The sequence below is a fragment of the Triturus cristatus genome, chromosome 9 (assembly GCF_964204655.1).
Source record: "Triturus cristatus chromosome 9, aTriCri1.1, whole genome shotgun sequence".
In the NCBI taxonomy this organism is placed as follows: Eukaryota; Metazoa; Chordata; class Amphibia; order Caudata; family Salamandridae; genus Triturus; species Triturus cristatus.
In genome coordinates this window covers 517,843,445-517,868,931 of record NC_140592.1, presented here as the reverse complement: position 1 = coordinate 517,868,931, position 25,487 = coordinate 517,843,445, and the positions used below count along the sequence as shown (strand labels likewise).

Genomic DNA, 25,487 nt, shown 5'->3' with positions numbered 1-25,487 from the left:
TGTTTGTTTTCTCACTGGGTGCACAACCTCACAGTGCACAATCAGTAGTAAGCATGGACCGAAGTTATATTAATACCTTTTGCTGTGTTTCTTGAAGAGGAAGAAATCAGTATTCAAGGCTTGGTGAAAGATAAATTAGAAAAAAATATGCTCCTGCTTATATTCCAGCAGTCAATTATATGGTGAACTTCCTGAATGCTTGGTAGTTTTAATACCTTTTTAAGAGAGAGGAGAAAGCAGGAGTGAGGGCCTCTGCAGTAATGTGGCAACATAACTCTCAAACTGTTGAAGCTCTCATGTGGGACTTAAGGACTGGTACTTTATCATTCTCTCAACTGCACTTGGACACTTCCATGTTTCAGCTACAAATGCAAAACAAATTAGTCTAGTTTAAAGCCATGAATACGGTTCCCACTTTAATGTTATGCTATGTAGCATTAGCAATCCTACTTCTTAAGAACAATACATGCTCCTAAATAAGTCTTACAAATATAACATGAAAAGGAAACATTAAGCCATGTAGGCCGTAAAAAAAACATTTATTCCGAGCTGTAAAAATAAGTATCATTGCTGTGTTCAGCAGGAGTCCAATTTGAACCACATAATGTTGTTTTGTGTACCTTAAAAATGGATGCCACGTTACTCATTTGAATTAGGAGCAGGAAAGAAAATAATGCATTAATGCTGATACTGCCCTGCTAGTGTCTGCACAGCAGCATGGATTCATTATTGGACACACCATTACCCACCATCCTTATTTTGCAACCAGTTGTTGGATTTTTCACATACATATGTAGCAACCAGTTGGATTGTTCACACTCCTGGATTACCAGACTTTTTACAGATGCACCGCATGCCTTTGATGGGGTAAGTTGTTATTGGAGACTAATGGAGAAGCTTGGTTTCACCATTGCAACATTGCATTTGACCTTGTATGAGTCTTGCAAAGTTCTGATGTGTTAGAAACTCACTCTGTTGAAAGACTTTCATATCTGTCTATATCTTAAAACATTTACTAGGAAAATCAAGGATTCCAAGTTTGGTTAACTACCATGTAACAGACTCAAGAATCAGGTGTTAAATATTACTATCAGTGGCTTCCATTTCACTCTTAGGAGTCAACCGAAATATTAACTAGGGATGAATCCCAACTATAGTCTATGATTCATTTGAGAAATTAACCCCATGGATAAAACACGTGATGTTGTACAACCTACCACTTTCTTTAAAGAGTTGGGCTAAGTTTATTATATCACCCTGTGCCATTTTGGCCTTCATCTCTGCTTCCTTTTTAAAAGAATGTCCCTGCTTTACATATGTTATACTGTTGTAGTAGGTGTGTGTGTGTGTGTGTGTATAGTAGAGCTGACTCCAGACTGACAGTTAAATCTCCATATCTCATTAGGCTGGTGCAGCTGTGTGAGGTTACCGTGTTATAGGCGTTTCAGTTGCTCATGGACAGGCACCGATGGCTCCATCGCTTTGATGGGAACTTGAATAAAGAGAAGTTTCACTACGTATGTGTGCGAGGGCTTTACTGCAATCTAGAATGGAAAAAAGATGAAAGACAGCCAAGTGACAGTGACTTGCAACAGATGCTGGACATTCCGGACTTGCAGGTTTCCAGTATGCTGAATGGGAAACGTTGGGAAGTGTATTTGGCAACAGTGAATTCTGTCCTATTCTTTCTTTTACACGTCTGTCTTGAGTTTAGTACTGCCCGTTCCGGTATCTCTTTAAATTCAACAACTCCAAATACTTTAGGCAGGTCAGTCTGAAGACAGGCTAGATCACATTCATGTTTGGAAGTATATCTGCTAGGAGCTCTGCTTCCTCAGACTCTCTGGTTTCACTCTTTTGTTACATTGTATTAGGAACCTCCTGCCTAAAAACAGTTTTACCATTTGTTGAATTGCAGATGGCATACCTTATTCAACGTACACACTTTAAGTACCTGCGGGTATGCGAATGCTCAGCCACAGTGTACCGGAAAAATGTATTAAGTGATATACCACAGATAAAATAATTTTTAAACAGGCACTGTTAAGCAACATTACTGTACTCTGATGGCATCTACGTATTGTATAAAGTGTTCTCTAAATGGACAGCAGGAGCGGAACAAGACCCATGAGAGATTTTACTAATTTGATAAACTAATCAATAAGACATAAATTCCTTAAAATACACGTTTAAAATGTCATTTTCTTGTCCTGCTCTACACAGGAAAAACGTTGAAATGGAGGAGTAACTGTGAAAAGCATGTGAAATGTGTTACATAGATTTTGGCATGTCTTGTTTTGAGAACCTGTCAATTTGTTCACTTCTGCTGGACAAAGGTATTTAGTGAGTATGTGGCAAGTACCTCCCCAAGCAGGCTGTGGAAAATGTAATTTGAGGTATCTCGGTTTGTTTATGTAACTGGTGTTGCCAGGATAGTTTTAGCTTGTGTGTGCATGCAACCCTTCGCTCCAGCAGCTGGTAGCTGGTCATTGATATCCAGAAGTGCTTCTAATTCACTACTCTAAAACCATCAGACTAAGTGTTAGAGGGAAGTTGGGTTAATGTTTGGGTCTATTTATCATGATATCTCAGTTGATCTTTAGTATAAATAAAATTGTTTCTTATTTTGGGAGGTGGAGATGATAGCTGATTAGGATTGAGTGCTCTACTGTTTGCCTTGCAGTAGTACAGCACCTGTTCCCTTTTGTTATGATTGTTAAAAAATGAAAGCTAGTCAGTAAGAAACTTCCCCTAGAAAAAAATTTCGCAGGTAACAAATATTTGCGTGCCTTCGATCCAGCGACTGCATGTTCCGATCCACTAACATGCTCCATAAGCATGTAGGATCGTGTTGAAGACATTGCACAGTAAATCTACACCTTGTTTTGCTTTTTTAAAGTGACATAATTCCAGTGAGATAGATGTACTAAGTGCAACAACAATACTGTGTGTCAGGAAAGATTAACTTGTAGTCTCAGCAGTTTGAACAACAGCTGTACAGAAAGAGCAGAACAGAGACTAGCACCAAACCTAGTATTTAATCTTTTTGTTTTAAAAATAAGGTGCATTGAAATGTAAAGGCATACACATATTCAAATAACTGAGTTGTGTTTAAGCCATTGAGGTGTTCGTAGGATAGGTCACATCAGTAAATGACTAGTTTAAAACCATTTTCTTTTGAATTTTTTATTTTGGTCATTAGACCATAAAAGTGCAAGTACAATAAAACCATACAGTAAGTTAAAACATGGAAATGGCATAACATCCCTCGTGTGGATTTAAGCAAAGACTGAATGTAATGAAAGACACACTAAAAAGGATTACATGGTTTAAACGTTGCTTTAAATGAAGGAATAACATGAATTGGTTGCCAAAGTGGCGGGACATAAAAAGGCTGTGCAGTCGGTGTGGGGCAAGATGTTGCCCCACTTACCCATGCTTACAGCCCAGTAGGCAGGGTGCATTGTATTTAAAAGTAGGACATGTAGTAATTAAATGTTAACATATCCTTGCATATCTGTACAGTGATTAGCACCCAAAAGGTACTCTCACTGTAGTAGTCATAGCTGTCCTATGTAGAAAACCAGAGTACAGAGTAAATCACAAATATTGTGTCTCGTAAATGGGACTAGCTAAAAATATAAAATTTTCATTTAATAGTTGATAAATATCCAATTCATCACTGCAGTTGGATTTCTTTTCTTTTTTTTTTTTTTTCTTTTTTTTTTTTTTAATAAAAACCTTTATTTTCAAAAGTCTGGACACAGCTATTCAGCCGACAACCCGGAGGTTCGGCAGCTTCGATAAAGAGGAACAGAGACGCGTCCACAGTACAGTGAAGGAGGAGTGCAAAGATTCCATTTTTTAAATAAACACAAAACACACAACAACCCCCAGCAAGGCAAGAACACTGAATGCCCATGGTGATAGCCCCCCAGGGGAGGCAGGACCCCAATCATCTACCATTTACAGTACTGTGAAAAGAGGAAGAAGGGGGACAGCAGAGGCCAAAGAAATCCATTAACCATACTGAGCTGGAAAGAAGGTTAGGAGGAAAGCTGTTCCTCGGGGGGATCCAAATCAGGGGCAAGACAAATTCCACCCCCCTGTATTGATTCCACCGCCCCCAGATGGCGTGCCACTTCCGAGGGCGGCCTCTAGCGCAATATACCGTCTTCTCCCTTAGCATACTCCAGTCCATATTTTCTTTCCACGCGGTCAATGTGGGGGGCCCCACGGATCCCCACAATCGCGCTATATCTCTCTTAGCGACCATGTTACCCAGAGTCACCCATTGGGTCTGCGCCGCATTATGATCAGTGGGCCCCCAGACATTCAGGAGACAACACCGCGCTTCCGGCTGCATAGCAATGCCCGTCACCTCCCCCATCACTGCATGGACTCTCCTCCAGAATTCCGTGATGACACCACATTCCCAAATGATATGCAGGAAAGTACCCACCATACCACATCCCCTCCTGCATAGGCCGTCCTCCGAGAATCCCATGTGAACCAGCCTTGGCCCCGTCACATACACTCGATGCAGTATTTTAAGCTGCACCAGCCTCAGACGCGACGGGATCGCAACCTCCTTAGGAGAGGAAACAGCAGACTGCCAATCCTCGTCATCCAACTCGAGGCCATCCCTAGACCACTGGTCCCTCAACCCCAGAAGCATATCCGCCCGGACGTTGATCAGTTTCTTATAGATGAGCGAGATCGTGCTCTCGGGCATATGGCCATCAAGGACCCGGTCCTCCAAAGGAGAGGACTCAGGCACCTTCTCACCCTCTATGAGGACTGATCGGAGGGCGTGACGCACCTGAATATAGCGGAAAAACTCAGATGGCCCCAGCTCATACTCCTTCTGCAACTCTTCAAAGGACTTCACCCTCCCCTTAATCAGGACATCTCCGACCCTGGAGATGCCGATCAAGTCCCATTTGTCAAAGCCTTTTGTGTGCCAAAGCCTACCCAGTCTCTCAGATTCAAACAGCGGGGTAGCGAGGGTGAGCCTATCCTTCCAGCCCAGCGAGTCAGTTGCCATCTTCCACACACGCACCGCCACACCAGTGGGCCCCGTGAGGGACGAGTCCAGGGACCGCGAATACAACGCCCTGTAATAGTTACCACCACGCAGCAACCACCTGTCCATGGCATACCCAGGGCTGAGGGCAGGGCCATAAAACCCATGATTAATCGCACTCAGCTGGGTGGCCCAATAGTACTGTCGGATGTCTGGAAGCGCAATACCCCCGTCGTACCATGGGAGCGTCAACTTTGCAATAGCTATTCGCGGCCGCCCGTCCCACAGCAACGTTCGTTGGAGGCCTTCGACATCCCGAAAATAGTTGGCCGGTACCCAATCCAAAGTATTCTGCAGTACGTAGAGGAACCGGGGAAGAGACATCATTTTGAACAGGGCCGCGCGCCCAACGAGGGAGAGCGGCAGCCTCCGCCAGCCCTCCACATCCCGCCTCAGGCGCGCTAGGGGGGGGAGCAGGTTCCTCTCATATCGCACGGCAGAGTCCATGGAGATAAAGATCCCCAGATACACGAAGCCCTGCTGAGCAACCTGGATCGAACAAGTTCGAGGGACCGGTGGAACCTCGCCACTAAGAACATATAAATACGATTTACTCCAGTTGATAACGGGACCCGAGTTCCTACCGAAAGATGTGAGTACGTCACAGACCACTATAAGTGATTTCTTGGGTGAGGCAAGATACAACAGGATGTCATCAGCATAGAGCGATATACGGTCCTCGTGGTCAGGCGACCATCTAAGTCCCCGTATATCCGGGTGCCAGCGTATCCACGCAGCCAGCGGCTCAAGGGCGAGGGCAAACAACAATGGCGACAGGGGACAACCTTGCCGAGTACCCCTCCCAAGCTGAAACGGAGTCGACGCCCCGGCCATTTACCACCACACTCGCGAGAGGGCCCTCATACAGCATGCAGTTGGATTTTTAATACATATTTAAGAATAATAGCTTTTGGAAAGTTACCTTTTCCCTGCCTAAAGCTCCTGAAGCCTAATGTGCATTTGCTGTTTCACTCCTCCTATCCAGGGATTAGCATTTGAATTGCTGTGAAATGTCTCTAAGGAGCTGCACAATAGGTTACTGTGATTGACAGATCAGCCTGAATAGGCAGGGATGACGACTTTGAGCTCAGAAGAAGGGTAGAGCTGTGAGCATCCTTTTTGACATTACAGTATCAAATCCTGCTCGAGTGTAAAATCTTGCTAGGTCGAATGGCTTTACACATAACACTGGGGGCGCAATTGAAAGGATAGGAACAAGATGGCAACTCAATTTTTATGTATCCACTGTCTGGTTGCTGATAAACCCGATTTTGTTCTCCCAAACTTCTTTCTCTGGGTTTATTGTGGGTACAGTGGCTGCTTTCAAACCTGATTTTGGTGTTAGATGTGGGTGGACACTAGAATTACAATAGTACACTCCCTACTCAAATCACTAAGCCTTCTGAGCCAAAGTTGAGAATGGGCGAAGACTTTTACCATCTTGGAAATGCCCAAAGTAGGTAGAGTTTGCCCCGGTAACTTTTACCCCATTGGTTAGGACATGCCCAGAGTCATTCCACTCTCCACAGCCCCCCCCCCCCCCCCACTAGCTTTTGGTAGGCATAAATGTGACACCTTCATGCACCCACTGCAGATCATCTTCTGGAACTGAGGAAGAACAGAAGGGGACTGTATCAGCTGACCTGAGAGAGCCATAAAGGACAGATCCTGTTTGCCCTTTTGTACCCAGGTCAAAGTAGTGTGCTCCAAGGGTTATAAGGCGGACCTCCTGTTAAAGCTACAGAGACACAACAAGCTACAAGATACCTTTTCCTTAAACTGACCAGCTGACCAGTGGCAACAGAACCTGAACTGGGCACCCTTTTGGCCTCTTGGGGTCTCTCAGTTCATCCTCTGAGGTCCTGGGGGCTTCAGAATGGTACTCCTGTGGTGGATTGGGTCTTAAATGACTTAAGTGGGAAGGTAGAATCTTTGAGCAGAACGAACCTTGTTTTTGTATTTGACCTGTGCTCTATTGTTGTCAGCATCAGATCAGATCTGGTCTACCGCACTCCATGATTATAATTGCCACATTATGCTTCTTGGCGCTATTGCTACTTAAAACTTAGACATTCATATCTCTGGTTCACTATATAGAACTTTTGTCATTTTGTTTATTACATTTTACACTATTTTTCTAATTCAGTTTGGGATTTTTATTATTTTGCATTTTGATGTTGTTACTGTTTTGGTGTCGCATAAGTACTTAAGACGTTGCCTAAGTTAAGCCTGTGTGATCTGTGCCAAAGCTACCAGTGGGCTGATATTGGGTTAATTTGGTGACTTCAGTGATTCAACCTAACAAGGATTGTGATTATTATTTGAGGAGGATTGGTAGCCCCCCTCAATTTATGCTCCCAATTTCTTAAAATACATACTAACATTGTTCACTACACATAGGCAAAGTAGGCTACTACATGCATTTTTATTCTTAACACAATTCACAAGTTTCTGCCCATGCTCTCCCATTTTACAGGCTTTATTTATCTCTAAAATAGATTATGGTAATGGCCTTCTACTAAGTACACCAGCCTATGTTCTTAAACGACTCCGTCATGCAAAACACTGTGGCAAAGCTAATTCTAGACCTCCCCAATGCAATCACATGCAACCCTGCTTAGGAGTTCTACTCTAATTCTCCACCCTCAAGAGGGTCATCTTCAAGGGTCTTTTTTTTACTCTTAAAGGCTTTTATGCCAATTAGCCTTCTTACATGATACAAAAAAATCAGGAAATAGCACCCTTCTCGTCACTTAAGATCTGCATCACAGGCTCTTGTAACAACATCTAAAATGAATCGACAAGCGTTATCGGTAGATCCTTCTCTTACCGTTCCACAAAAAATGAATGCTCTGCTACTCACATGTATGTTAACTCCAATCACAACTCATTTCGCAAGCTACTAAATACTTGGTTTTTCACATAAGGGTATCCCTTCTCCTCCTCTAGGCTAATCTAACTCTGTGATACCTTTGGAGAGCTAATGCATTTTATAAAGCAGTTTCATTCATTCAGTCTGGATCCTCTTCCATCCAGACTCCAATGTAGCGCTATTGAGATACTCTGGACACATACTAGGTTTATTAAGTAGTCAATACAAAATAATATTTATATCAATATTAGCACCAAGACCAGTTATGACACAATGGAAATTCGATAATGTGCCCACTCTCAAGAAATGGCTTGATAAAATGAACAATAAAATGTAAAGAATTCTGGCACTCTATCTTAATAGAGGCAAGTCAGAATTTCTGAAAAAATTGGGAGTCCTTTGAAGATCCAAATGTTGATTCCTAATGTTATTATGGAAAATGTAAATGTAATGGAAAAAGCTGGTGAGGTTGAATAGATTTTATATTCTGCTGATGTATTGTGTTTTCCACACCTGACGCAATGTAATTCTTTGAAGCGTATGGTCTGGAGACCCTAGGGGGTCTGCTTTGCCTACTCAAGAGATCCGCAAATGCTTAGAAAATTAAATAGTATTAGCAGACAAATAAGGTGTAAAGAAATAAAGAAGCAAAATGTAAAAATGGCTACTTTTAAATGGTATGTAAATGTGAAAGATTTGAAATTGGATGCTAAATATTAAGTTAGTATCTTCTGAATACATTTTTGAGCCGTTTAACAAAATATTGTATGGGCGACGGGCGGTCTCAATTGAAATTAGACAAGCTCCAACCTTCCTATTGAAAGTTAGATTTTTTTAAGAACTTTTATTTGTGAATTAGACAAAATATTTTATTATTTGTGTATTGTTTGTGTGCTTGTTCCATTTTGGTATATTGTTCTTCGATTCATATCATCGAAATTACTTAGGCACTGGTCTCTGGATTCCAATAATGACTTGGTGAGGTTCCCTGGATTCCAATAATTAAGTGGGGGTTCACAGTTGTCAAAAGGGTAAAAACCACTGTTCTAAAATATATCAATGGCTCAAATGCGGATTTGTTTCTATATAATGTATTTTCAAATTTTAAAAAAATAATAACAACTCCGGAAGCAGCACAATCATAGAAGTCTGTACAAACATGGGGGGGGGGGGGGGGGGGGGGGGGTTGGGGGGGGGAGGGGGGGTGACAGTAGTATAAGAGAATCGAGGACAATTTGTCCATTGCTTAACAGAAAGAAGAAAAAAACGCAATCAAGTGAGAAGACAAGACAATCTATGATACCACCACAAAAAAACGGAAGGCTACAAAAAAGCTGGTATAAGAATAAAAGGACATGCCTTATCACAAACTTAACTTGTACCAAACTGCCAATTCCTTGCTGTAGGGAAGCAAGAGTAGTAGAAGAATATAGGATAATTACTAGGAAGAGTGATTGCACAGCAGCTTGTGCAAGCTGAACATTAGGATTAATCCTTTAGCAATACCAGCTCATGAGAATAATTCTTAGGAACTGCCAGCTCAGGAAACTGGTTAGAGGTCAACTTTGCACTACTCCCTTCATCGTTTCTTGGCCAAGGAGGGTAGATAGGAAGCTGTCTGCAAGGGCACCTCATGAAAGAGTCACAGTATCTGGACCGATGTAAATCTCTATGTAAATTTGAAATCTAGTCCAGGCTATTTGCAGAGCTTTCAGAGTGAAATATTGATAAGTGCAAGGTCCAACAGGGAGAAGGCCCTACACTGTACTTTTTTAACAAGCTCAAAAAGGGGAAATATGCATAATGTTGTTAGAGGCAAAAAACAAAATACAGATCCTATGCTGAGTTTAGTTTTAGGCTCATGTTATAGTTGCACTGTTTGCACCATAACGTACGGAGAGGTGGTGGAGGTGCTGTGTATAATCAATTGGTTAGTGTTGGGGATAACATTAGAAGATAATTTTCTACAGAAATATTGGTGAATGCACCCTGCTACCAGTGCTTTCTTTGTGCTGGTGGTTGAATGTAGTAGGTACAGGCACTCATTTTTGGTGGCTGGTGCATATTTTGCATGATCAAAGGTTGATCAAGAGCAAGCAAGTCGGAATAGGGGCAAAGGAGAAGAAAGAGAACGTAAAGAGTGTCGTGACAAAGCTAAGATAAGAAAAAGAACGTGTGAGAGTGAGCTAGAGGCAGTGAAGGTTAGTGGAAGAATGAGGCTTTAGGTGTCATCCTCATATATGGCAACCCTACCCATTCAGCATTAGTTCAGTCGAGTCCTAAGAAAAACACTGACCGCTGCACTGCTTATTTGTTTAATATTTATTTGTGTTTTATTAGGTATTTATTTATTGCAAGTCTTGCTGTGGGTGCAGTCCCCTCAGGAGAAAAAGCGGGAACAGGAAAAGTAAATTAAATTCAGAAAACCCATGGATAGACACTTGAAGGTAGCAGCACTCTGGGAGGGCAAATAAGGAAGCTGGGGACCAGGGAGGACATGTAGGTAATTGATGTTGGCTGACCAGATGGAGTGGGCATGAGGGTATCATCTTGCTGTCATGTCCTATTTCTTAGTGATTAGTTTAAATAATGCATGATTTGTGCAAATTGCCCCAATAGTAATTTGACATTTAGTAAGAACTATATATGTTCTAGTATTTTCTCACCAGGTTAATTTTGTTTCGCTAGAGCAGGATCTCTCACTGACCTCACAAGCTTAGATTATAAAAATGTGCCATCTCAGTGTTGAGATTGTCTGTAAATTACTTGTCTTGGTCTTGCTCTTTCTGCAGGAATATGTGCTATCGCACACAGAGATGCCAAGCACGCTACAAGCGGCCGAGGCCGCCATCAAGAAGCATGAGGATTTCATGACTACCATGGATGCCAATGAGGAGAAAATCAAGGGGCTACTGGACTCTGGTCGGAAGCTTGTGTTAGAGGACAGTGTTCATTCAGACAAAATCCAGGAGAAAGTGGACTCTATCGACCACAGGTAAGGGCTCAGATAAAGTTTTTAGGACCAGTGGGACCAGACACAGTTCAGCTAACCTGTTGAGACAGGTGGGAATTCAGGGGCTGGAGTAGAGCAGATAGAACCAATAGGGATTCATGGTGTTGCTGTGGCAAATTGGGCCCAGGGTGGGTGTCTGCATAAATCCAGTTAGAAGCAATGGGGCTGCAGTGTACAATGTGGGGCCAATGTGGGTGAAGGTGCCTACAGTGATCTTATTTGGACAAGTGAGCGCTGTGTTTGTGACAGTTTTGAAGCATTTCACCGGATGTGGCTTTACTAAACCTGCTAAGACCTTCAGGGTTAAAGAGGGATGAAACATGTTGAGGCCAGTGGGCATGATGTAGGCTCCAGAAAACTAGCTTGGACTAATGAGGGAGATGCATTGACTTTGATGTATCAGTTGTCCTTGTAGATGGATGAACAATAGTTATAAGAAACACTTGTGTTTTTGGCATGTGTAGCTGTAGATGCACATCATGTGCATACTCCCGCTATCTTGTGTTCGGCTCAGGAGTATGCAAGTTGTTTTTCTTCAAATAAGTCTTTCGAGTCACCAGTTATAGTGACGCCACCTATGATTGGTAATTGGCACGGGCATTGGCTTGAATGTTAGATTGTTTTTTTCCGCCATCTCGTTCAAACGTGCTCATTCGAACTCCGATTTGATGCTGCATCATGTTCTCGCTGGGCACTTTCGGTTCTCTCTACCTTGTCAGTTGAATAAATAGTGTATCTAATGTCTGTTTCACACGTCGAGTCGTCTCTGCTTCAGTTCCGCTGTTGAATACTTTGACGCCCCGTTCAGGCCTGGCTCCTTCAGGGCTTGATAGGGTCGAGCATCGAGCTCACAAGTCATCCATGAGGGCTCTGGTCCGCCACTGCCCCAATGCCAATATTGTAACTGAGATACCAATCAGAGCCGACACATGTACACTTTTCGGCGTTGAAGCATGCCTCCAAGCCATGCCCTTGGACTTCGGCAGGCTCTTTGGCTCTGACATTTAAGACCCCCTCGAAACCTTTAAAGACATAGTATGGCTCGGTGCTGGAACCCATCGAATGTCCTCGGCTCTGAGAAAGCAGACATCCAGAGCAGCATCCTCCATCGCTTCCAACGATCAGGATCAACCCATCTTCCAATGCCTTCAAGAGGTGCTTGATGGCAGGCAGCAACAAATTCACATTCAGCCTGGGACTGGACAAATCCTGGCTAAGCATGCCCTCCAGTGCAAAAGACTCTGCCCCTCCAAAGAGGAAATTGATTTTTGTGGAGGCCATAAATCCACCCTACTCTTCTGCACTTAAAAAGCCTTGTCTCCATGATAAGAGCCCATCTCCACTACCTCCTGTGCTATGACTACCACTACCCCACTCTCACCCCATCTCCTCTGCCCACTTCACCACCATGTCCATGCCCAATCTCCCTGCCATTACCAGTAGACCCTTTGACAGAGTCCCCTCAGGGTTCCCCTATTTCAGGGTCGGGTGGAGGAGGTCCCTTTATAACCCCTATGATGCTCCTTATTACTCACAGTCCTACGACCCATGGCATGATTGACGTAGACCCCCTGCAGATATATCCGGCCAAGCCTCCCCCTCAGATGGCACTACTGCACATCATGAGGAGTTGAAGAGGGCAGCTGCTTACCACAAAGTTGAGAAGCACAAGCAGCCTGAGGAGGATGATTTCCTCATGCAAATTCTCTACAACACAGAGGTCCATGAAGTACCTCCTGATGCTCAAGAGGATGCTCAAACCAGTCCCTAACATCTAAAAGGGGCCAATCAAGGTGCGAGTCATCATGCCTAGGGTGGACAAAAAGTTTAAAGCTTCCCCCTCTGACCCTCCTTACTTCCGTGGACAACTGCCAACCGGTTCCCTAGTTGTTCAGAATGCACAGAAACTTGCAAATTCACAAGGCAAGGGGCATTCACCCCACCCCAAGGGGCATTCACCCCACCCCCCAACTGGACCGGGTGAGTAAGAAAATGGACGCAGAACTATCTGCTGCACATTGGTGTATCGCCATTTCTATTAGGTTACTCTCCCAGTACGACCGTGCCCACTAGGACAAGATGGAGGAGGTGCTGCAACACCTCCCAGACCAGTCCAAGAGGAGCGGTTGGCTCAGATATCAACGTCAGGTGCTGCTTGGATAAACGGTATACCAGTATCCTTCTTCGCAGGCACGCCTAGCTACATGTTTCTAGTTTTAAACCAGAGGTTCAGCAGCATCTGGTCAATTTGCCCTTTGATGGCAAGGATCTGTTTGGCCCAGAAGTTGACCAGCTGATGGAAAAAATCAAGGATACAGAGACGAGCAAAGCAATGTGTGCCTTGCAGACCCCCTCAGGTCAGAGATCCTTTCACCACACACAATTTTGTGGCAGGGCCAAAGCCACCAATCCTGACGTATCCAATTTTTTCCCAGGCAGCAACAGCAGCAAACACCCTCTTGGGGTTACTGGTTACTAAAGGGGAGTATACAAGGGTAGGAACGATAGGGGCAGAGGGAAAGGCACAGACCCCAAATGGGCTGCACCTCCCAAGCAGTAACTCAGCCCCCACGACCACTTAACACCTGTAGAGGGAAGGTTAGAAGGGCTTCTGCCCCGATCGGCAGAGATTGCTTTGGATCAATGGGTTCTAGATATCCTCCCAGAGGGATACAGTCTCAAACTCATCCAAACATCCCCCTGCAGCCACAAACTGACCCCAGGACATCAGCGTCTGCTCTAAGAGGAGATCTGTGCACTGCTCAGCAAGGGGACCATAGAAACTGTGCCACCTCAAAACCGGGGAATGGGATATACTCCCTATACTTTCTCTTTCTCAAGAAGGATGGGTCCTTCAGGCCCATCCTCGACCTCAGGCCCCTCAACAGGTACATCCTGTCCAAGCACTTTTACATGGTAACACTCCAGGATGTCATACCTCTCCTACAACTAGGCGACTTCATGACATCCACTCTGCACATCAACGGTTCCTCTGGTTTGTGGTAAGTGGTCAGAATTACCCGTTCAAAGTGCTGTTCTTCTGAGTGACCACAGCTCTCACGCTGATCAGTGTGTCTTGCAGTAGTAGCCTCTCACCTCAGAAAGAGCGGCATCCACTTGTTCCCTTACCTGGACGATTGGCTGATCAAGAGCACAATGCAGCAGCAGTGCCACACCCAAGCCACCAATCATCTCCTGCAATGACTAGGCTTTACCATCAATGCTGTCAAGTCCGACCTCCAGCCCCTGCAGTTACAACCCGTTCTCAGGTCTTTAATTGACTCTTGCGTGGGAAAAGCATTCCCCAGCCCAGCAGGAGTTCAAGCATTTCAAGCGCTGCATCCTCGTTTTCAGCCAGATCGCCAGTTAACGGTTAGACTGGTCGTGCGCCTCCAAGACATGATGACCTTTTTCATTTGCTATTGTCCCACATCCCAGGTTACACATGCATCCGTTGCTAGAGTGCCAAGCAGTTCAATGGTCTCAGGTGGAAGCTCCTTGGGATGATCTAGTGTTAATCTGGGGCCATACTCCTCGCTCTCTGCAGTGGTGGAATGGCAACAACCAGTTGCAGGGGCTCCGTTTCACAAATGACCATTACAACAAACACCTCGCTCACTGGTTGGGGAGTGCATTTTCAGGAGCTGACCATACAAGAGGTTTGGATGCCCAACCAACGGAGCCTGTACATCAACCACCTGGAATTATTAGCAATTCAGCTAGCCCTTAGAGCGTTCCTTCCTGGCACTCAACACAAAGGGATTCCAGTCCGGACGGACAACACAACCACCATGTTTTACCTGAAAAACAGGGCGACACACAGTCCCTGCTGTTGTCCATGCTAGCGCAGAGCGTTGGTGGTATATAACAGGGTACATCGTCCCATAGACTAAATTCCATGATTGGACAACAATTTTGTAGACCTGCTCAGCTTGATGCATCAACAAGCCCATGAGTTGGAACCCCCAAGTCCTAATTTTGTACTTCCACCATTCAGGTTCCTCTACATAAACCTGTTCACCACTGCAGAAAACACAAAAGGCCCAAAATTTGCATCTAAACTTCCACACGGCAAGGCAACATAGATGTACCGGTCAGGGATATTTGTCAGCGATTTGCTGCCTCTCCCACTTCTATTCGTGGTTCACAGGCATCAGCAAAAATCCCTCACTCTCATCCTAGTAGCCCCAACCTGGGCCAGGCAACCCCGGCCCACCACCCTCCTCGAGCTGTCCCTAATGCCTCACAAGAAGCTGCATAACTAGCCAGATCTTCTCTCCCAGAACCAAGGCACGCTCAGGCGCCCCAACCTCACACAGCACAACCTTGCGATCTTGACTCATGAAGCCCTACTGTTTCGGTATCGCAATCTACCTTCAAAATGTATGGCTGTCCTTAAAGGGGCTGTAGACCTACAACCAGAGCCTGCTATGCTTCCAACTGGAAGAGGTTTGTGCACTACTGCTTTCCCACACACATTACCCGTCTTTAAGAAGCAATCCAGGACACTGTCTGCATCTGCTCCACCTTCAGAAATCAGTCCTCGCATACACCTCAGTTAGGCTTCACTGGTGGCGCCTGACTCTTACCTTCAAAATTGATAACAAATCTCCCTTTTCAGGGTCCCTGTTATCAAGGCTTTTATGGAGGGACTCAAACGGGTTATCTCACCAAGGGTACCACCGTTCTCCATGTGGAACCTCAACATTATCCTAACCAGAGTTATGGGACCTCCCTTTGTGCCACTACACTCATGTCCCTTACAGTTTCTGTCTTGGAATGTAGTTTTCCAGTAGTGGTCACCTCCCTCAGACATGTCAGTGAGCTACAAGCTCTTAGCCTAGAAGAACCCTTCTTCCAAGTCCTCTCAGACAGGGTAGTACTTGGGACAGATTCCAGTTTCCTTCCCAAAGTGGTCTCTAGCTTTTACCTGAATCAAACCATGGAACTACCAATGTTCTTCCTGCAGCCAAAGTCTGTAGCAGAATGAGCTGTTCAAATTCTGGATGTCAAAAGAGCACTCTGGTATTACATTGTTAGGTCTAAGCCTTTCCGAAAGGCGCAACAGCACTTTGTTTCTTTCTCAAAACCATACAAAGGCCGTACTTGCTAAGTCAAATGTATACAGACCTGTTAAGCCAGTCACTCCCAGACCACATTCGACCTGTAAAAAAGGGGCTTCTATGGCTTTCCTAGGCAATATCCCTATAGCTGACATGTGCAAAGCATCTATCTGGTCCACCCCCTATACTTTCAATGAACATTACTTCGTGGATGTTTTAGCCAACCAAAAAGCTACAGTTGGCCAAGCTGGTATAAGCAACCCTAAGGCTAGACACTACCTGCACAGTATGTGTATCTACTGCTATACATGCCACGAACTGAAAATGTTACTTATCCTGTAAGCATCTGTTCGTGGTATGGAGTGCTGTAGATTTATATGCAGGAACCATCGTCCCCGGAAGCACTTGGATTTTGCAGCCACCTTTCTACCTTTTACATTTCCTGTTCTTTACAATGGTCATCTTTCCTGTATCCTTATGCTCCATCTACGTCTCCTGTCTTTGGGTGGAAAAAACCATGAAGCCTATGCTCATGTGCATTAACAATGAGTGGAGCCACTGTATCTCGTGACTCGAAAGACTTCTTCGGGAAAAAACTGCTTGCAAACGTCCAAGCTCAACACTAGATGGCAAGAGTATGCACAGCATGTGAATCTACATCATTACATGCCACAAACTGATGCTTACAGGGTAAGTAATATTTTCCTTTCTATAGATCATTAATACTGTACTTAAGTTGTTTCTATATGCATCAGGTAACACATATTACTATTATTCACTTATAGTAATTAGAGCACCCACCTTGGAAAGATGGATCTGTCTTGCTGTATTTCAAACTGATGACCTTCAAAATGCTGCATTTTGTCAGCAAACTGCATTTATCAGCAGCGAGTTTTCATCTCACTGAGATATATTGCCATTAATCTAGACCAGCAAAGGCAGAGTGGGCTGTGATGAGCTTGCTGTTTGCCAAGGTGCTAGCTAAACAAGTTGGTGTAAGTGATAGCTGAAGGGATTGCACCAAACCTTTTGATAGCAGTGAAGCTACCAGGGACAGCCGTGAACCACTTGGGACCAGTATGAGGCTGAAGTAGTAGTAACGGATCAATTCAAACTGGTTGTTGGATGATGAACATAATTTCCCCTCCCATTTACAGTGCATACACAGGCAGGAGCACATATGGAGAACCCAGCATTTTAACTGAAATTTCTGTGGAATAGAATTAATAAATCAATACAGGGGGCAGGTACTCCTTCCGATAGAGTATGATTTGATGCTGCGACCCGGAGTTTAGTATTATGGAGAATATCTAGTCCACTGATAATTCCAGTGATTGCAGACCCACTTCTTCTGCTACCTGTGACCTGGATAACGCCACTTAACCAATGATGCAGTGCTGTCAAGATGCCACAAACAGGTGAGAAAAGAGAAGAATGAGGCTTAAGAGAAAATAACTTGTATCTTTTGTTTTTCATGCCAGACACCAGAAGAACCGTAGAGCTGCCAGCGACCTGCTGGCCCGACTGAAGGACAACTGGGAACTACAGCAATTCCTGCAGGACTGCCAGGAGGTGCGTTGCTCAGTTGTAAACACTCAGCAGGAGTTAAATGAAGGGTTCCCCCTCAGCATTGTCTGTCACTGGCTCTTGGTGCAGTTCAAACTAACAGCATATACTAACCATAGATATGTGACGCGACATCCTGAAAATGTATCCTCATTAAGTTTCTGACCAGTGAAAACCTTTTAGTGACAGCCATTTTAGCAGTCCACAAAAAGAGATGGTTACTTCCAAACATTCCCAACTGTGGCCTGGATGTTTCAGGGTTCAGAGCACCTAAAACTACTCCAGCCATGTGTCTTGAACTGAAGCAGGTGTATATTTGCATAAAGGAACATTTAAGGAAGTGCTGGTAAACCCGCATTCCAGAGGTGGTCTTCAGGAAGACAGGTACTCTGTGATGAGGATGAGATTGGCAGTGCCATCTAGAATATCTCTTGTGGGATAGCAGGATGAGGTGTCTCTAGTAGGCTAGCAAAATGGCAGGAGTGGTGTGATTTAAGCGGTTTGCGATGTAGTGGTTTAGTGTGATGAATCAGGATGGGCGCAGGTCATGGGCACAGGGTGCTATCCCTGCGGTTCTGTTCATCAGGCTGATGTACATTGTAGTTGCTGTGTTAAGAACTGGAGGGTGGGGAGCTATAGTAGCAGTGTACAGCCAAGCCAGAGCATGTGCCACCAAAAGACTTGGGAGGAAGAGATTGTTTGTTCTTTTTATTTAATTTTAGATGCACGTGGTCTTATGGGAAATGCATGCTCTAGGACTTGTGTAGCAGAGTGTAAACTAGTATTAGGAAGGGGTCCAAGACACCAGCAGTTGTTGATCGTGATGTTGAAGGCGATTGTCTGTGTGCTTTGGATAGATGAGATGGCAGAAATAAATTTAGTGTATAATTGAGTAGGAGAATGTGAAGTAGGTTGAGGAGGTGATGCATGAAGGGTTACCTCTGTAGGGGGTGTAGTCTAGTGTGAGAGGTTTAATATATCAGCTGTCTGCCATCAATTTTCCAGTTACTGGTCACATACACCAATGCCGAAAAAAACATTAACAGGATCGGTAGAATGTTTGTCCAGAGCAGTGTGTGTTATGAGGATACCCACTTATCTGACTGCTGTCTGTTTCTCTAGCTGACCCTCTGGATTAATGAGAAGATGCTGACAGCGCAGGACATGTCCTATGACGAAGCACGCAACCTGCACAGCAAGTGGCAGAAGCACCAGGCTTTTATGGCAGAACTAGCCTCCAATAAAGACTGGCTGGACAAGATTGACAAGGTAGAGAGAAGAAGGCCTTATACAAATGTGAAATATTTCCCATTCTTCTAGTCTAAATATTACACATATCCTTGACTCATGGCATTATCTGAGTTTTTTTTCTAATAACCTCCATACATACACTTATATAATAGTCTTCTAAGTGCTACAGCATATTGAGTGCATCTCCAGCTCACCAAGTCTTTTTTTTTACATGCAGATCTCCAACTATGAATATCAAGGAGACCTATTTTATTTAAAATATTCTTGAGGCTTTTGGTAGGAAATGCTTGCACTTTAAATGCACACAAACATTTCTGCTTTGCAACATGTTTTCTTACCCTGAACAGCATTTTACATAATAGAAGCCGTTTTTTAGTCTTCTCTCACATACATTTCATGTTGTGTTTGGCCTGAAAGGCAATGCCAGGTCATGTTTATCATGTAAGAAGTATGAAAAAGGGGTCAGAATGCATTATTGGTGGCAATGTATTCCATCAAATTTGAAATTGTCCACTTCAGACTGGTGGCACCAAGCAAAAGATTTCTGTGCACAGTTTTCAAATTCTGCCCAATTTGCGGCTTTCAAAAGTCATTCCCATGTAGAGTTCTTTAAGACTGGCTGGATGAAAGGTGCATACACAAAAATGTCCATTTTACTTTCATTTCCAGCAGACCAAGTGCACTGCATTTTTTCACCTGCTCTTCCTACATACTGTAACACGTTTCTTCAAATTGCCAATAGTGTTTTTTTTAATCTCTCTTAGGAAGGACAGCAGCTTATATCTGAGAAGCCGGAGCTGGAACCAGTTGTGAAGGAAAAGCTCACTAACCTACACAGTCTTTGGGATGATCTGGAATCCACTACGAAGACCAAAGCTCAGTGCTTATTTGATGCCAATAGGGCAGAGCTCTTCACCCAAAGCTGCTCTGACTTAGAAGCATGGCTCGAGAACCTTGAGGGCCAGTTACAGTCCGATGACTATGGCAAGGACTTGACCAGCGTCAACATCCTACTCAAGAAGCAACAGGTAAGACTGCAGGAGAATCTTTGTCTGACTTGATGAAATCCAGGAGACTTTTAACAAGTGATTGTTGCTTCGAACCTGGACTGGTAAATGTAATTTGCTCATATTCTAGTGGAAAGATCCAGGAGGACAATTGTGGCGTAAGGCCTAAATACAGAGTGAGGTTTCATCAAGAGACGAATCCCAGCTGTCCTGCTCAATCAGCTTTGTGATCCTTATGAAATAGCTTCATCTCTATGTAGTGCATTGTACTTATGGGCCAAAACTAGGACTATAACTGCAAGCTAGAAACCAGTGTGTTAAATAATAAAAACTCTTGTACCAGCATGGATGATCTATTTTAGAAACCAGCATTAAAAGCAAAGGTGTACAAAGCAGAGCAATTTGACACCAAAAATAGACAAAGATTGGTGACATGTATTTAAAAAATCCGGTTTCGGCTTTAACTGATGGGTCCGGAAAATCGATGAAGACATGGTGATGAGTACTATCAAATTAGACTCCAGCTGAATCTGCAGTATGGTTCCAAGCTGGAGGGAGAATCATAAGTGCATTGAAGAGCCTTTGGGCAAGGCTGGCTAATGAGCTTAGGAAGAGGGCGAGAGATAGTGTTATGTTTCATATAGGTACCCTAATATAGGCCCGAGTAACATCAATCACCTTCACCTACATTATCTCCCTTATACAACACAGTATCAAGCCTTTATTGTTGAACTGTTACAGTCCTGGGCACAGAAGGAGGGTTTCCCTGAACAATAGTGTCCTATTACTCCATCAATGGACTCATTCAGAATGAATGAATATTCATGAGGGTTCTTGGAAACCAGTCAGGGCCTACACCACCTGCATAATATCTATGTACAAGGTTCACCCATACGTCATCCTCAAATCCAACAATGGCTAATACAAGAGACCAAGAAACCCTAGATACTTTGTGTATAAATACAGCACATCTTGCTAGGGTTGGTAGAGGGAACCGAGACTTCCAGGCCGACACACTGACCAGAGACGCTGAGGCTCCTGCATGCAGACGCTCCAGCTGACAGCGGTGTAACACATCCCTTGCGGGGTGTCCAACTCGAGACCAGGACGGTGTCCCATACTCTCTCACTTCAGGTAATGGCGTTAGACTAAATCCTAGAGGGATTCTTGGCTTCACACCTACTCACATTGATGCAGCAGAGTTTACCAGCTCTATACATACATTCACACAACACTCATTTGGGCCAATATACCTTCATACTCTCAATGAGCTAGCACATATCCGCTGGTCATCAATTTTGATTTTACCCTAGGAAACCTTCATACCAGTATTCTTACCATTCCTGTCTCCTGAGTAAATGTACGTTCGAAAGATCTAGTAGTAGATTAGAATAGAGAGGAAATTATAATAGTAATAACAATACATTCAACTTTTATTCAAAGAACCACAGACTCAGTAGGAGTTTTAAAGGTTTATCTGAATTAATAGTTTTGTGAGTCAAATCAAATACACGTAAACACATTAAGATTCTCCATCAGGAAAAGTAGTTTCAATTAGTTTATTATTCAATTCACATTAATTAATCTCTTATGATGACAGTACCCGAGGAGAGAAAGAACAGAGAGCAAATACGAAGCACAACCCCACAGAACTATATTTACCTAGAATGGTATGAGGACCTAGACATCAGAGTGTCAAGGATTCAGGACAGGTTCAAGTCCGGGAAGGTGACCTCTTCTAGTGTAACACCAGCATTACACCCCTCTCTGGTGCTACTCTCTCCGGCTCGGGCGCATCCGGACCCCTTCCTAGATGTGCCTCCTCGGTTGTTCCGCAATCTTTCCCTAGTGTTGGATTCTTCAATCAATTTGCAGCAAAATCGGGCAGCATCTCAGCATAGCATCGGCATCAAGTGGGACAAGTGTGAGTCTAACTATTTAGAACTTACCTCTGTTATACCAATTCAAATGTATGATCCACCCCCAAATGTTTCAATTTCATGTACACCTGCAATTTGATTGGGCCAAGCAGTGGGGTAAGGACACCACACCATACTAAATGCAATAACTTTATTTAGTTCTATTGTCGAGCTCCCCTTAATTTTAATACCCACAAGCTTTATTCCCACAAGCATTTCATATGTAGATCGATAAATCTGTACTACAATGTTTCATCTTCTTCCTCTCGTAGGGTCAGAAGTTGTTCTTCCATGTCCTTACTAGGCTTAGGGTTTGGCAGCCATTCAATGATCTCATCAGTATCAGGACAAGCAGATGTCGCGCATGCGTAGTTGCCACAAGGAAACAGAGACGGGGTCACCCTCCAAGGCCCAAATATGAGCTATTAATAAAGTCAGAGAAGAACATGTTAGAATACAAAATTAAATGAATTCACTGTATGCCACTTACTTCTACTCTAACCCATTTACTTAATAAATCTTCTGCATTAATGGTTTAGTAAAACTTGCATAGGTTAGTTTCAGCACAGCATGTGCATTAATGCGAGGGTTTCGAGCAGCCATATTAAAAGGTTCGAGGCATGTGGGCTGCTGAATTCATATCTGTGCATAGATCGCCACCTAGTGTTGGGTCCGGATGATTGCACATTGTTGTCCTGGAAGAGTCTTCGAAGTATCACGAGATAGGTGGCTCCTCCCCTGGACTACAGTGCGCATGGGCATCCTCTCCATCCTCAAATTGTTTTTTTCCGCCATTGGGTTCGGATGTGCTTATCTTAGCTCAAGTTAGGAAAACTTTATTTAAGGCCAAAAGCCTTTAGGTATCGTCGGTATTGTTTGCGTTCGGTATCGATACTTTATTATACTTGTTCTCGACTTATTCACCGAGTTTCGGTCCGAACATCGATCGACGTTCGAGGATGGAATCGAGGACCCCCTTCAAGAGATGTCCTCTATGCCATGCGAAATATCCACACATCGATGTTCATCCGGTGTGTAACAAATGATCTGAAAGAAACACGTTAGTTAGATTCCTCACCTTAGAATATCCCCAGGCGTCAGACTGGATCCGGAAGATTTTTCGTCAGCAATACCCCTTGCGCGTCGCTAGGCGTCGTCTGCGGCTCCGCGTCCGTCGTCGGCGTCGTGCGCCGGGATGACGTCGTCGGAGTACTTAGACGCCGCCCTCGCGCGCTGACGTCAGTTCTTCTTTTTTCCGCGCCAGTAAGCGCAGATCCGGGAGAGCTACCCCTTTTAGTCTTTTTTGACTAAATCTTTTTTGATCATTTTTGATCCTTGTCTGTCGACATCTGGTGCCGGTAGGATGCCTGGGTTCAAGGCTTGTGAGGATAGTCATCGACTGATGTCGGTGACCGATCACCACCGCCGGTGCCTCTACTGCTTAGGCCCCGACCACGACGCGGAGTCGTGCAACGACTGTCAGGCCCTGACTTCGAAGGCTAGGCGGGAGCGGTCCCGCAAGCTTCTCGAGCTTCGCCACTCGGCTCCGCGTCGTGCGCGATCCCGGTCCAGGAGGAGGTCCAAGGATCGCTCGCGGAGCCCTAGCCGACGCCATCGCTCGTCCGGCTCCAAGTCGTCGGGTAAGTCCAAACGCTCCAAGAAGTCCAAGAGGCGACATCGCTCTTCGGACTCCCCTCGCCGGTCGCGCGACTCGGCCGAGGGTCAGGGTGGTTCCACCCCCGCGGCTCCGGCGGAGCCGCAGGTGCCGCGTCCGCCCCCATACCTTCCGGTCCCTGGGGCTGACGCGGCGCCGGCGGAGATCAGTGCCTTCCTCTCGGCCATGAGGAGCCTGGCCCCGCCGTCGACGCCCGCTGGCGCGCCTTCGGGCCCCGCGGACTCGACTGGGCGACCTCGCGTGCCGGCGGCTCCGGCCCCGGCGCCGTCGACGACTCCGGTCTCGACGCCGCAGGTCCCCGCGGGGCCCTTGCCTGGGCCCCAGTCGACGCCGGTTGACCTAGTCACTCCTCCACCGGCGTCGACGCCTGAACCACCGACGCCGGCGCCGCCGACGCCTGTGACGCCGACACCCCGGTTTAGCCCTCATCCGGACCCGACGCCGGCACGGCGTCCTCCGACGCCGCATCCGACGCCGCTTGAGTCCTACCATCTCTACAGTCCGGTTCCGATCATTCCTCCTGTTTATCAGGAATCAGAAGAAGGGGGCGACTGGGAGGGGTTCGAGGACCCTCTGGCTGTTCAGTCACAGCTTTCTCAGGACTGGGCAGATGAACTGGGGGAGGCCAGTGGGCTGGACACCTCGCCAGACACTGGATTCACTTCTCCTCCGACCGTGGCTTCGGAGGAGGGTGCGGCATTTTCTGTGGTGCTGCGCAAGGCGGCTGAGGCCCTTGGGCTCGAGTTGCCTGCCGTGGCTCTGAGGACTAACATCCTCACTGAGGTGCTTCAAACCTCAGCAAGCTCCACTGAGCCTCTGCTGCCGTTCAACGAGGCCCTCACTGACGTTCTGCAGGGCACCTGGTCCAAGCCCTCCACAGTTCCTCCTGTGGACAGGAACGTTGCCAGGCGCCACCGCCCTGCTCCGGGCGACCCCAGTTTCCTGTCCCAACACCCCACCCCCGAGAGTCTGGTTATCCAGGCCTCTACTTCCCAATCCTCCTTCCCGACCGCTCCGCCGGATCGGGATTCCAAGAGACTCGAGCAGTTCGGCAAGAAACTGTTTTCGTCCCTTAGTTTGGGCCTGCGGTCCTTAAATACCGCCTGTCTCTTGGACCGTTATTCCCATTCCCTGTGGGATACGGTGGAGGACGTGCTGCCCCTGTGTCCGGAGGAGGTCCGGACGCGTCTTACCCAGGCTTTGGCCGATGGGAGGGATGCAGCACGGCACGCCATACGATGTGGGCTTGACACCACGGACTCGCTGGGTCGGGCGATTTCCACCACGGTGGCGCTCCGCCACCACGCCTGGATGCGGTCCACGTCATTTTCCGGGGATGTCCAGACAACCCTCATGGACATGCCCTTTGATGGCACTCGCCTGTTTGGTGAGAAGGCGGACAGTGCGCTGAACCGCTTTAAGGACTCCCGGGCTACGGCCAAGTCCTTGGGCCTCGCGGCTCCGCGGGCGCACACCTCCGCTTTTCGCCCCTTTCGTGGCCAAGGAAGGGGCGCCTCCTCACGTCCGCAAAGCCACCAGCCGCAGAACCAACCTGCGCGCGGACGTGGCTTCCGCCGTGGCGGAAATGGAGGCCGACGTGGTCAGCCCACATCCACCCCGGCAGCATCCGCCTCAAAGCCTTCCTAGTCCGAGCTTTCAGGCCCATACCACGAGAGTGGGCGGCAGAGTTCGCCATCACCTGCTCCACTGGCGGTCCATAACATCGGACAGGTGGGTGCTGCAAATCGTCCGAAGGGGCTACTCCCTCCCCTTCGAGACGACCCCTCCAGCCATGCCACCGCAGCACCACCGTATCTCGGGGGATCATTTGGATCTTCTCCGCGAGGAAGTTTCGGCTCTCTTGGCCAAGGGGGCCGTCGAGCGCGTTCCGAGTCCAGAAGTAGGTCGTGGTTGTTATTCCCACTACTTTCTGGTTCCCAAGAAGGGCAAGGGGGGCCTACGCCCTATCTTGGACCTCCGGAACGTCAATGCCTTCCTCCGAAAGGAAAGGTTCAAGATGCTAACGTTGGCTCAG

The 25,487-nt window shown here is 46.0% G+C and overlaps 1 protein-coding gene across 3 annotated transcripts in view; it reads left to right on the top strand.

Annotated features, from left to right (window-relative positions):
• The window catches only part of SPTBN2 (spectrin beta, non-erythrocytic 2), a 935,599-nt gene that overhangs the window by 696,578 nt on the left and 213,534 nt on the right, over positions 1 to 25,487 (top strand). For all 3 annotated transcript variants that reach the window (XM_085625501.1, XM_085625502.1, XM_085625503.1), the window contains 4 exons: positions 10,751 to 10,953; positions 17,516 to 17,606; positions 18,723 to 18,869; positions 19,616 to 19,879. In XM_085625501.1, coding sequence (XP_085481627.1) covers positions 10,751 to 10,953; positions 17,516 to 17,606; positions 18,723 to 18,869; positions 19,616 to 19,879 — 705 coding nt within the window. The remainder of the gene's footprint in view (positions 1 to 10,750; positions 10,954 to 17,515; positions 17,607 to 18,722; positions 18,870 to 19,615; positions 19,880 to 25,487) is intronic.